At 50.5% G+C, this 13,508-nt stretch overlaps 4 protein-coding genes across 4 annotated transcripts; 1 reads left to right on the forward strand and 3 right to left on the reverse strand.

Annotated features, from left to right (window-relative positions):
* Window positions 1-130: 130 nt before the first annotated feature.
* Window positions 131-1,971, reverse strand: N7457_005927 (uncharacterized protein; the record flags this gene model as incomplete). Its single annotated transcript, XM_057176971.1, has 3 exons — window positions 131-1,189; window positions 1,241-1,389; window positions 1,452-1,971. 3 exons carry the CDS (start codon window positions 1,969-1,971, stop codon window positions 131-133), a joined length of 1,728 nt encoding a protein of 575 aa, XP_057031273.1.
* Window positions 1,972-3,510: 1,539 nt separating this feature from the next.
* On the forward strand, window positions 3,511-6,035 carry N7457_005928 (serine/threonine-protein kinase; the record flags this gene model as incomplete). Its single annotated transcript, XM_057176972.1, has 4 exons — window positions 3,511-3,890; window positions 3,947-4,779; window positions 4,827-5,423; window positions 5,473-6,035. The coding sequence occupies 4 exons, from the start codon at window positions 3,511-3,513 to the stop codon at window positions 6,033-6,035; spliced, it is 2,373 nt and encodes a 790-aa protein (XP_057031274.1).
* Window positions 6,036-7,062: 1,027 nt separating this feature from the next.
* On the reverse strand, window positions 7,063-9,532 carry N7457_005929 (putative pathogenicity factor; the record flags this gene model as incomplete). Its single annotated transcript, XM_057176973.1, has 3 exons — window positions 7,063-8,974; window positions 9,260-9,298; window positions 9,468-9,532. The coding sequence occupies 3 exons, from the start codon at window positions 9,530-9,532 to the stop codon at window positions 7,063-7,065; spliced, it is 2,016 nt and encodes a 671-aa protein (XP_057031275.1).
* Window positions 9,533-10,476: 944 nt separating this feature from the next.
* Window positions 10,477-13,275, reverse strand: N7457_005930 (uncharacterized protein; the record flags this gene model as incomplete). The annotated part of the gene is made up of 2 exons (XM_057176974.1): window positions 10,477-13,009; window positions 13,058-13,275. The coding sequence occupies 2 exons, from the start codon at window positions 13,273-13,275 to the stop codon at window positions 10,477-10,479; spliced, it is 2,751 nt and encodes a 916-aa protein (XP_057031276.1).
* Window positions 13,276-13,508: the final 233 nt, after the last annotated feature.

The following is a 13,508-nucleotide window of genomic DNA, read 5'->3' on the forward strand; positions in this document are numbered from 1 at the left end:
CCATACAATGAAGCACTATCTATCTTCTCTATGTAGAATTCTTGTTCAGAGCCAGCTCAGACAAGGGAGGCTGATCTATGTAAATGTGATCAATGGCACTCGGGCTCCTTCAGCGTTCCTAGTGCAAGCTTCACACTCGTCCAGAGTGACCAGCCCGTAGTCCGCCAAGATACAAGCCTTTCTTTGCAGACATCAAGTTTCGGCCTAACAAAGAGAGACATTTGGAGATCACGTCCTCGGATCCAGAGGTCAAAGCGAGCGACGATTGCCAAACATTAACGACCGCCGAGGCAGTTCTGGAGACCAGGCCTCCGACACTTTCAGCAACTGACTGAACAAGGACAGCGGTGGACTGAGCCCTGGTAACTGATGATTCGGTTCCAGAGAAAGTTGGCGATCCACGCCGAGAGGGGGATACCAATAGATGCTTTTGTACGAATTCCTGGCCAGAAAGCATTGCAAGCTGCCCAGAAAGTCCTGAATTTTTCTTGTGGTCTTGTCCAGGGGCTGGGGCCGTGGAGTTGCGTGTAGCCGTTCTGGAATAACAGATTCCAAGGTTTCCGGCAACAGTGCCAGGAAGAACAGAGTTGTCCACCGTGCGAGTTGATCTCGTCCAGCGTACATCCAGACCTGAAGTACAACCCACGCCAGTGATAGGATGGTTCGTCGAACATTTTGGTATAAGGTCTGTCCCTTCCGAAGGAACGAAACTGAGCGACGAGGATGTTGAAATGCGCCAGCGCAAGCTTGCGCTTCCAACTGGCTTCCGACTTGTCCGAACTGATTGGAGTGCGGTCGAGAGGCATGGGTCGTGGGGCTGTTCGCCTGGTACGTTTTTTGGGGTCTTGCCTGTTGAGAAAACTGTGTGGTGACCTGGTGGTGTGCTCTTTTGAACTTGTGTCTTGATAATATCCCCGGGGATTGGTACCGCAAGAGGCAGTCCCGCTGGGGTTTCCATTGACGGATTGGGTCCAGATGACCTGTTCGCTGGCTTCCTGATCGCCTTGGTGGCTGGAAGCGCTTGTGGTGAGTCGATTGACGGGTCGTGACCCGGCGAGCTCGAGTAACGTGCCACCGGGAGGATCGGCACTTGGAGCATCTGTTGCTGCCTCGGCCTTTCTTGAAGTGCAGCGTCCATTGGAACATCTCCGGAAACGGTACGAGCAGCAGCCTTCTCCAGGCAGTTGCACTAGTCCCAACGTTAGCCTGCTCAAATGTCCGAAGTGGGTGAAAAACTTACTCGCTTGTGCTGCTTCTTGTGCTTTTCACAAGCACCATACTTTCGAGCCTTGATGTAGTTCTCCTTCTGTGCCTGAGAACGAGGCTTCTGCTTTTTGGGTACATTCACGGCAGCATTCATGTTCAAATCGAGAACCATTTGCATGCCTCCTGGAGGGGTGCCTCGGGGAGAGATGTGCTTTCTGGGCTGGGACGCGGTGAGGTGCTCTCACGAACGTATCCAGACCATTCTGGGGAAGAAAAGCTGGTATTGGAGTCTGAGGACATATCCAAGTCAAGGGCAGTGGCTTCGCAAAGGCGCTGCAAGTGCAACGCGATCGATGCTTCGCGGCGCTTCTCCTTGAGAGAAGCAACGCGCGGGTCAGCGGCGGCCTGCGCCTCGACCAGATTCCTGAATGTGTTGCTGCTGTCGTACGGGTTGTACCCGAAGAACGCAGCATCGTCGAACAAGGGAGCAGAGGAGACCTGCATGAAACTTCCATCCATGCCCACGAAGTCCTCTTGTGGAAGATCATAGTTGATCATATCAAAGGAGGAGTACATCGCATCGAATGGAGAGTTCAAGATCTCATTGGTCTCATAATGTAGAGCCAAGTCTTGAGGGGAGACTGTAGTGGCAGTTGACTGGTCATCGTAGCCCTGAGGAAGATCGAGGAATTGATCAAAGTCAACCCACTCGTTGGAATTTGTCTCATCCATCTGAGGGAAGAACTGATCCGTAACAAAAGCCATGACTAGAAAAGAACTCGTAAGGGGTATCACTTGGGTATCTATTTTCAAGAATTAAGGAGTTGAGGTAGAGTCAAAGAGGGACGGCCCGTTTGGTCAGGCCAAAGGCAGTAGGTCCTGAGGCAGTAGGACACTGAGATATGGAGGAGGTCGGTAAAGAAGATCAGGAAATGATGGCTTCCGGAGAAGGTGAAGAACCCAAGACCTGAGGCAACCGTTGATGCTATGTATGCGCTGGGTCTCACAATCCGCCTTTCCTTTTCGAGCTCCCCGACTTGACGCTAATCCCCTTTGGGACCCCGACACCCCGCTTGATCGCTCTCCAGGGCTAAGCCGCAATATGACTCAACACCCATACTCTGGGGGTACTTGCACAGTCATATTATGTACTATGGGATCACGGGTACCCTCGAAGTACCTAACCATTCAAATTCCCTTTTGAGACTGTTTTGTAGTATCACTCCTGGTATGATGTACAACTTTGCACTCTCCCCCATATGATTCTTGCAAAGACCATCTAGATATCAATTCAATAGGCAAGGGTTAGGCCCCAGGAGGCTGTGTTGTCTAGCCTTTGCAGTACCCGGGACTGTGACGAGGCTTATATAGCCGGCAAGTTAGCCCTGGAGGTCTGTAACCCCAATAAAACCTAAGAAAGTGAGCTAAATTGCACCCATAAGACTGTGGGTTATCGAGTAATATATACTTCGTATCTAGGTAAAATCCAAGATCGCTTGACTTTCAGCCACAGTCTCTAAGGGTCTTGACCCACTGCGTTTGACACAGGTTTTCTCGCAGCCTCTGGACCCGAGGTCAGTGGAAAGTGGAAATTCTTTGACTAAGATCAATCAGGATTTGATTTGGTTTTATTTTAATCTAATTCTCTGGGCTCTCGCCAGAAACACAGACATTTGATGTCCGACTAAGGTGTATCCATGCATTAGGGTTGGTATAAAAAAAGATATTTGGAATCCGCCATTGTCGCCAACAAACCTTGGCTGATAAACAATCTGAAGAACATCAAGTAGCCGAACACACTGATATATCAGTTATCATGATTATGAGAAAATAGACCCTCTGCGTAGGGGAATCCTTGGTGAGGTGCCGATTTGGAGGCCCACAGAACGGGCCAAGTGGTGATCGTGAGGTCCACGTTCTCGCCCCGAGCAGGTGCAGGTCGAAGGATCAGCTTAGTAAGGTCCAGAACTCCTCTCCAAACCTCAGGTCGTTGATGGATTCTTGGCTTTCTCGTTTGTAGATCTTCTTGAAACACCGTACTCCCAACTACATCAGTTTCGGTTTCTTGCCCCTGACAAGTCATTTACCCCTCCATCCCCGCCGACAACAGCTGTCTAGCTCCACCCTCGGTTCTGTTGTGGGGAGGGTCGAGACTGATCAACTGATTGGCGCCTGGCAATGTTTCGAGAGAAAAAATAGAAAAAAAACCCCCGTGGACGAGTACGGTCTGCACAGTCAGCAGACCCATCGGACCGCTGAACCGTCTGGAAAATCAATCACGTCACGTTGTCATTCTTCCCGACCATGGCCGCCGCTTTCGACGAGGAAGACCTCGCTATTCCCCTCCCCTCCGACCGTGATCGTCCGCGTGAACGTAGGGCTCCTGCCTCCAACCCCTCCGCCATGGCAATGCCTCCGCCCAGGCCGACCGGCAAGGTCGAGGACCCATTGCAGTCACCATCGACCACCCGGGATATGCAACGCCTCGATCAGTACCAAACTATCAAGGTTTTGGGCGAGGGGTCCTTTGGCAAGGTGAAGCTTGCTATTCATCAGCCCAGTGGACGCCAAGTGGCCCTAAAGATCATATCACGACGCAAGCTACTCTCGAGAGATATGGTGGGTCGTGTGGAGCGAGAGATTCAGTACCTCCAATTGCTACGGCACCCTCATATCATCAAATTGTACAGTTGCGCCCCGAGATACTGAGAAACCAGTTGACTAACTGACCCCGTTTTAGGTATACGGTGATTGCGACCAAGACTGATATTGTGATGGTGCTGGAGTACGCCGAGCGAGAATTGTTCGATTATCTCGTGAGAAAAGGAAGATGCGGTGACGACGAAGCTCGCAAATTTTTCCAACAAATCATCTGTGCTGTGGAATATTGCCATCGACACAAGATCGTACATCGTGACCTGAAGCCCGAGAACCTGCTTATCGACAACCAGAAGAACGTGAAGATTGCGGATTTCGGATTGAGTAACATCATGACGGATGGAAACTTCCTCAAGACCAGTTGCGGTAGCCCGAATTACGCTGCCCCGGAGGTCATCTCCGGGAAGCTCTATGCCGGCCCCGAGGTGGATGTCTGGAGCTGCGGCGTGATCTTGTATGTGTTGCTGGTGGGCCGCTTGCCTTTTGATGATGACTACATCCCAGCTCTGTTCAAAAAGATTGCCGCTGGCACCTTCCACATTCCGGGATATATTTCATCTGGGGCAGCCCGTTTGATCCGGGCAATGCTCCAAGTTCACCCCGTCCACCGCATCACAATCCCCGAGATCAGAATGGACCCATGGTTTACCAAGAACCTCCCCCAGTATTTAGAACCGCCACCAGAGGAGTTCATCGCGCCGGGGGTGGACCCGAAGAAGATAGATTCTGGAAAGCTTGATCTGGCAAAGCCGGCACCAGTTCAACACAAGATCCATCGAATTGCAGTGTCCAAGCTTGAACGAAGCATGGGATATGGCCGAGAAGATATCGAAGAAGCTCTAAGGCACCCGGAACCCAGCGCAATCAAAGATGCCTTCTCTATCGTCGTTGAGAATGAGATGATGCAAACCAATTGTGAGTCATCGACTACTTATTTATCCTATCTTAGCTAACAGCAACAGCCCCCACAGAAGATAACCTTTTGGCTCAAAATGTTCAGACAGGAGCTGCACCTTCGTCTGTAGATAGGAACCCGGCTTCTCGCCACCAAGCACCATCTGCCCCCGCCGTGAACAGGAATAGGACCACTAGTGTATCGCACCGGAGGGCTTCAGAGGATCCACAGCAATCAGAATCCGAGGAAGAGCCTCGCCTTAGCCACGTTCGGATTCTTCCTACCAGCTTGCCATATGTCCATGAACAGCTTATGGAGCAACGTGATCGGGAACAGAGAGCTCGCAATCAGATGCTTGAGCAGCGTCGCCAAGAAGCCGCCCATCTTGATCCAGAAGGACGTGGATCTGCTTACCGGGACATGTCTCCCGAAGAACAGGCTGCCACGACACGTGCATTGAAGCCCCATGCACGCAGTGTCGTCGACTTGGATAAGCTGCGATTTGAACCACCAACAGGTCAACCTCTCGAAAAACAACCAAAGCGGAGCCGCAAATGGCAGTTCGGTATTCGATCCCGTAATCAACCATACGAGGCCATGCTGTATCTGTACCGGGCCATTGCTGCCCAGGGTGGATTGTGGGATATCCAGCCTGTTGAATCAGGTATGTTTGCAAACAAGCCCTATACTGAGCATATTCTGACACCCTATAGGCACCAACATCGGCCCCGATGCAATTCCCTCTTCTGACAAGGCCAAGCCTTTGCAGAATAAATACCCGGACCTCCCATCCGACTACTACATCCCAAAGGACCCATGGTTTATTCGTGCACGCCTGCTGAAGGAAGGTATCAAAGCTCCCGGAGCTTCTACAAGTGCTTATAATAGCCGCAGCGATCTGGAAGAACTGCGCCGACGCTTCAACATCTCAGGCATTTCTGCCCCCACAGAAGACAAGAGCAGAGACCTCCAGTCTTCCGTACCTGAGCATGGTCTCGCAAGTGGAGCCTCTTCCGCTAACGGATCAAGCGCACTCTCGCACATTACCCACGGTGTCTGGGTGTTCCTCGACATCCAGCTCTACCAACTTGAAGAAAATAATTACATGGTCGATTTCAAATGTGATGGTTACCAAAACGTCATTCGCGCCGGCGCCGATGGTGAATGGCACCCCATCAGCAAGCGCCTGAAGAACAAGGAGAAGGAGGTGACGAGCCCTTACCCCTTCCTTGATGTGGCGTCTGATCTCGTCGCCCAGCTGGCTGTGGCAAGTTAAACCAGTTTCCCTGTTCATTTGAGACTCGAGACCCTGGCGACTATACAAACACGACCATATTATTCATCTTACATTAATTTCTTTTTTTGTTAATATCGTTTGCTCGGGTGGTTGCATGAGAGCTTTTCATTTTCTGCTGCATTTGGGTGTCTTTCCAGCAAGCGTGTCGTACTGTTGCGGGCTCTACATTGTATGGAGTACATGTTTAATTTTTTTTTTCTCATATGAAGATATTCGACTTCCACCATTCTGTGCTTGGTTTGTCAACTTGACCTTTATTGGTAGTCGCATTATAACACTTTATAGTCCGGAGAGGAAATGCCTGCAAGTATATTGGTTAGAAATAGGCTATAGAATGTTTACGCCTGAAAGACCATTGCACTGGCGAAGAAATCCCAGCCCAATGAATGAGAAGCCCTAGTAGATGAATGCTTTTAAAAGAAGTGTCTTTAAACTAGACCGGGGCCCAAACCCATCGAATTATACAAGGTCTAATATCAAATCTCATCAAATCTAATAGCAATCTGAGCCAGGCACTGAGACACAAGTGAATACCATCGTAAGCTTATTTACACATAGGACTTACCTACCTAGGTAGGAGGTAAGTGAGAGGAATACTAAATGTACCTAGAGTCAATAGAGTGATTTAATAAGAAAGAGGTAATCCGACAATTTTCTTTTTTATTATCGAGGTCTATCAATATCAAAACACCGATTCCCTCATTTTGAACATTTCTTTCATAGCCCAGTCATTTCGTCGCAGGTTTCCCCGTCACTACCGTTGGTGTAATGTCAGGAAAGACGAAACGCTGTAGGACTACGGTGGTATTCACTTTTTTTGAAAAGTCCTCCTTGGTAGTGATCTGTGAAAGTTTCATTCATGATTGATCTCATCCACGACAAGAAGAACATGGCCCTCGGGCCGCAAAATCATTCGTAGCTCATTTGTCTCCTCAATCCTTCGCTTTCGATTCAGTAAATCTTGATAATTCTCCAATCTCTGAAGCATTCTTGTAATCTCTGAGGTCTATGTTTCACTTTCATCGCCAGGTTTCTTGACAGACCCCTGGCGAGAGACACGGTCTAGGGCCTTCATATAGACCCGTTCACTTCGTCGTCGCTGGCTCTCAGACTGGCCACGGTTGGTGCCAGCCCTGCCAATGTGAGCCTGGATCTCTGACCCAGTAGCCACAGGAGTATCACTGGTGGAACTAAGCTCGGAGTGCCGGTCTTGGGGGTACAACGTAAGTTCATTATCAGCATGGCCCTCATTGATTGAGGGGCGGGAGAAAGCCCGAGCAGAGACGGTACGAAAATCCCAAGTTTCTCTCATGGTATGTGCCCTAGACAGAGACTTCCCCGAGTCTCTTTGGTTATTTTCTTGCAGGGAGGATGCAGCGGCAGATCGTTGGCGGAGGGCCGCCTCTTTGACCCATGGTTTGAAACGAGGAAGGATCTCAATATCGGGGAATCGAACCTTGCTACCTCTTATATTGATGGGGTCCCGATTGGCAGGTTTGGCAGGGCGTCCTTTCTTGCAGTTCGAAGCGGCAGCACGTCGAGGGGGTTCCAAGGTATCAGGGGGCTGGGGAGCGTTCTTGAGCTGTTGCGCGACCTCCGAATTCCGTAGCCTGGTCATGTAGCTGCGTACCCTTTCGATGATTTCACGAATGTCTGCAAATGTCTTGCCGTGGCCGACGTATTGGCGAAGCCAGTCCGGGACGGGAGCGGTGATGGCAGTGGGATGTTTGCGACCTGGTGGTCGGACGACGACGAGCTGGGTCTTGCTGCCTTGAACTTGGGACTGGTTGGTGGAGGTAGTGTTCTTGGATTCATTTGAGGCGGTTCCTACCTCGGATTCACGCCTGACACGCACCTGCTCACGACGACGGAGGATGAGTTCGAAACTCTCCACTCCGTTCCAGATCTCCATTCGTCGCAGTGACTCTAAGAGGAGATCACACTGCGTGAATGGCCATTGGTCTGCACGGTAACGAGCTCGCTGATAGTGCTTTCGGCAATAATGGACCCAGACGCCGACTGGAAAGAGCTTGGTCACAGCCTTGTTCCTACCAAACACGTGGGACACGACTTTTCGATAGTGCATTCCATCAGGCGAGGGATTCATTCGGCATGGAGCAGCGAACTCACACAAATGGTCTTCATCAGCGTTGTTGATATCCTTTTTTGTTTCAGTGGCTGGGTGTCGCTCGCCTGATGTTTCAGGAACACGCTTCGGCCGCTGGTTTCGGCGGTGGCCATACGGGTTGTGATCTTTGGTAGGATACAGCTCTCTGAATGAATCTTCTGGATGGCTCGGACGATGATCACGACCGCGAGGGGTACAATCTGGGGATAGTGTCGAGGAAGAGCTAGGTAGACGCTGTGGCAGCATGTCATTTGGTCCTGGAGGAACATATGTCTCACGAGGAAAATTTTTCGGCGCTGGTAGTCCCATCCATGGATCTCTTGGTCGTTCTCGGTATCCACCGGTATCAACATGTTGAATCATGCGGCGAGGGCTTCTGCTGCGAGCTCGCCCTTGCTCGTACGTGGAGTTGGGTCTTTCCCGTCGTTCTCTGAATGGATTTGCCAGCTCGGCCTCACGTCTGAGCTGCGTTCCCCGGTTGGAGTCATAGATGGGCTGGGACCTTTCTCGTCTTTCTCTGAATGGATTCTCCAGGTCAGCCTCACTCCTGAACCGCGCGCCCGTGTTGGAGTCATGAAGGGGCTGAGACCCATTGGTGTGGGAGTAGGTAGTATCCTGGAGCCCTGTGGCATGCAGTGGTAGACGGGATCCATTGTATTGCCGATGCAAATACTGTTGAGGGCTTGAATTATTTCCATTCAAAGGAAACAATGGTGAAGTAGACGGAGGCGAGAGAAGTAACGAAAGAGGAAGGTTTCTCTGGCGAATCGATTCACCAGGGCTACTCGGCCTAGTTCATAAGTAAGCATTTTTCATCGTATAAGATAATCCACATGGTCAACTGTCTGAATCCTAACAGGCATGATGAGATATCAAGCAGTAGCAACAGGAAACAGTCAAAAACCGGCGAAGAAAGAGGGAGCAGGCAATGGAATAAATTTCACACTCCAAAGCATCCCAGATTCTAGCCTGAATACAAGCCTGAATACTGGCTCGAAAACTGGCTCGAAGTCCCATTTGGATAATAAATGTAGAAGAGCAAACATGTGATAAAGGAGAATCGTCATATACTTACGTCGCAATAGGTTCGTTGGCGTAGACAGGACCACGGGATCTAGATAGATATCAGAGGTTAGCACATATTAGGCCTATAGGAGGGTTCAAAACATGAGACAGCCGAAAGATAACACAACCCAGGCTGAGCAGGCAAACATCTAGGGTGTCCCATTTGTCCATAGATAGTTGGCGGGGAGGGACAAGATGGTATATTTTGCTGCACATACCTGGCTGCATCCTCGTTGGCGTTCTGACCTCGAGGGTCATGCAGATGAGGATCGTCCCCTTCCATGGTAAACGACAAGGTTTGAGGCAAGTGGGCGTCAAGTGCGAGTGAGGTGACGACAAGGTGCGAGCTAGGTGACGAGCAAGTCAGAGATGGTTGATATGCTCTAGGGGATGCCTGATGTGGAATCCTAAGAGTCTCGTTGCGAGTCCACTTACTAGCCACACGATGGTGTTGACGATGGAAAGTTTGATGAAAAGGATGGGAATGCAGAGACGCGGGGATAGGATAGAGAAGAAGAAGATGCACCAGGATAGGATGGCATTTTATAAGCTGTAGGAAATCTCCTCCAATGTTTGTGCTTGATATGACTTGCGACGAGTTTGGTTGAACATGCGTGTCTGTAGTCTCCAGACTTCCTGATTGGGCGTGCTTTTGTTATATTTCCCAAATTTGGTCATAAGCCATGAATTTTGGCCGTTATTTAGTATTGCAACAACATACGTTCGCCTATTAAACTTGATCCTTGTGATTGAAGTCGGAATCTCGGCAACTGCCTGATGCTATGAAAGCTATATACACTCCTGCGTATAGGTGGGAGACATATCAAATACAGTCAAGCTCTAGAGCGTCACAAGGCTGAGTGTCTCTGGCTAGCGCAAGCGGGCTATCAGGGCTATCGCAGTTACTACATTGACAGCAGAAACTTCTGTCAGGTCATCGACTAATTAAATGAACAGTTTGCCAGACTTACGATTAAGAATGAAAAGTGCCACGTTGGAAAAAAGGTATCATTGGTTATTTTTGTGATGTGTACATGACCAAAATGTATAATAATTCCCTAAGAAACCCTCAACGCCATCTTTGCCGGATATCAGAAAAGATCAATGCAATTTGGAAACCAAAAATGAAAAACCATGCGCGTGAATAATGTGCACCAAGAGCCCGGAAAAAAAGCATAACGGTACATAAATCATTGGCCGTAGGGAAAAAAGAAGAAAAAAGCCATCTTAGCTAGCGTAACCTATCGATGCCGATGGCCTGGGTACGTACTTGCGAACAGCCCCCCGATTAGGACTGCACACCGCAGAGCCGATGTCAATCGTGCTCAGCTCTCGACTCAAAGCATCCATGCGGACATTACCAGCGTGATTGCCAGACATAACAGGGTAGCCCGGGCTTCCTCCAGTGATTGGAACCTTGTTCGGAATTGGGGGACCGGAGTTGTAGTCATATAGGGGGCTCCGGGATGCTGGTGATGGAGAGACAGAACTGCGGGAGGAGCGGGGTCGGTCAACAGAAGTGGGTGTGCTGTAAGCCCGACTTTGCGCATAACTATCAGATCGTTCACGGCTGTAGTCCGGCCGAGGTGGAGTGCGAACCATTGCCCCTGGGCTTGCTTGCACGTGGGTAGGTGAGTATTTAACGGGACGATCCGGAGGATAGGAAGTTGTTTCTGTCCTAAATCCAACCCGAGGCGGACCTGAACTGCGGGAAGAGGGGGCATCGTTTCCCCTCGAGGTCGGTCGAGACGAGTGCTTGAAGCGGATAATGACTTCAGGCTTACGGTTCTTCCTCTCTGGTTCGGGTGCCCAGGTGTCGGTAGGTAGATGATCAGAGGGGTCAATTTCACGACCATCATCACCAATGATTGGCTGATCCATGTTTCGAGAGGATTCGGCCTTGGCACGCACCGCAGCATCTCTGACTTGCAAAGGCGAGTCGAATGCGGGCGAAGGATCTCTACTTGGTGTGCGAGAGGCATTCGGATTGAGAGATATGTAGGAGTCAGGCGAGAAGGGTATTGATGATCCACCACAAACATCAGATGAAGAGGGCCGTGGACTGACTGATTTCCGAGTCACAGCTCGCATGTCAGGGCTGACAGAACCACCTCTGCTAGAAGTAGGTCTTTGATCAATAGGTCGTGGAGATGTGCGTAAAGGATAGACAGGGGCAGGGGTATCGTAGTGAACGGATGCTGAGACGGGAGGCGGTGCAGGTGGTTCAGAAAGCATCATCTCGTCATCCCAGTGTGTGCTGCATCTGCGGGCTGATCTTTCGAGAGCGGCTCTTTCAGAAGAGTCTTCTAGTTCGTAACCTGCGACGAGGCTTGCAGGCATGGCTGGAGAGCCCCCCATCGGAGGAGACTCTTGATAGCGATCCTGGCGGGATGGAGTGGACATGATCGGCGGAGGGTGAGTGGCCGAGGACCGAGAAGCTGACGGAGGTGTGTAGGGTGTATATGGTTGGGGGGAGGCCTTTGGCGTGGGTAACGGAGGATGCGCCCTTTGTGATCGGTGTGCTGGTGGAGGTGGCGGCAGTCCATCTTCATCCTCATCTTCTACCCGTGGCTGCATTCCCGCATACTCTGGGTGATATTCATGACCATGGGCGGTTATTTGAAGAGGGCGAACCCTATGCTGGTGGTATATCTGATCATCCACTAGTGCTGAAGAGGAGGACGCAAAATATGGAGTTGCCGGCCCATGTGCATGTGCGCCGCCATAGGACATGGGATCTAGATTATATCGCGGCTGCTCTATCTGAGCGTATGGATCTGATTGTATGGATTGGTATTGCACTACTTCACGGACATTGTCGTACTGGTCTTGCCTGGCTAGCCGATAGTCTCTTGAAGGTGGTTGATCATAATCTGAACGACTCCGCATTTGCTGTTGAATCTGTTGCTGCTGGATCTGCTGCTGTTGTATTTGTTGCTGCTTGATCTGTTGCTGTTGCATCTGTTGCTTTTGCTTTTGCTGCTGCTCGTATTGCTGTTGTTGCTCGTATTTCTGTTGCTGCTCATATTGCTGTTGCTGCTGTTGTTGCATACGCGCGTCGTACGATGGTTCGATAACTTCATTGGAGGTATAAGACATCTCCTGTGGATTTTGTCGGCGAAGAGGAGCAACAACAGGTGTATCCCATTTCTGAGGGTAGTTTTCGGTACTATTGTACCCACCACGAGAGGGACCCGCCACAGGCGAAGGTGCACGATAAGACGGAGCCTCATAGATAGGTTCCGAATGTCTCGGGACATAGGTGGCGGCGTCAGGAGCACTAGGGAGGGTGTTGGAATGCTCGGGAATGGCGGGTCTTGACGGGACTGGGTGGTGAAGCGGAGCAGATTGAACTTGTTCCAGAGGAGCCGGCCTTGCCGGGGCTACTGAAGGCCCACTTGGCAAAGGTCGTCGCTTGACATCTTTCAATTGTCGAGGACCGGACAAACCCGTACTGCTAGGAGTACTTGGGGGTTTGCCTTGGACTCTGTCAGCGGCTTCCTGTCGGCGTTCAATCACGACCTCGTCTTGTTCTCGAGTATCGTAGTATGTCATCTCAATTCGGATGTCTCCTGCGTACTTGCCGCGGTACTGGAGCGGATGCCAGTGATCATTCTGGCTTCCACCCGGAATGATCAAGTTCTGCAAGTCAACCCAGGTCTCACCGATCAGATCGGTCTTCTTATCATCATTGAAAACAGAAACCTTGAGCTTGAAATAATCTGGAGATTCATGTACAGTAAATCGAAGTTCAGAGTCCCTGGGCAAGTCAGCTTCAAGTCATCCTCGCATGTAATCAGCTACTTACCATCGGGGAGTCTGTCCTCCTCGTAAATCTGTCTGTGTCTTTTTTGCTTCTTTGCCCAATCGTGCTGCAGCATAGGGATTCTGCTTTCCCATCGTCTTACGATTGGGGAGGTTTTTGGCTCGGTCAATGATACAGACCAAGGTACCGATAATTGGGCCATCGACGGAGATGTCAGCGAAGATGCCGGCCGCATGGTTGACCTTGGATATCTTCGACATGGTTGCTCCGATATATCAGATATACGCAGAGACCAAAAACGAAGAGGGGAAAGAGAAAAGATAAGGGCTCGCGAGTGGAATGCCTGAATGTATTGGGGGTGGCTGGGGAAGTATCAGATCCCACGCGTTGATTGGCTGGTACCCCTGGCGGCGGTGTCTGGGTGAGTTCCCAAGACCTTGCATCATCCAAACCTCGTACTATAGAGTGCCAGTGGCCGTGATCGGTTTACGAT

This window comes from Penicillium paradoxum, assembly GCF_028828445.1.
Source record: "Penicillium paradoxum strain IBT 22861 chromosome Unknown utg000005l_segment0_segment0, whole genome shotgun sequence".
In the NCBI taxonomy this organism is placed as follows: Eukaryota; Fungi; Ascomycota; class Eurotiomycetes; order Eurotiales; family Aspergillaceae; genus Penicillium; species Penicillium paradoxum.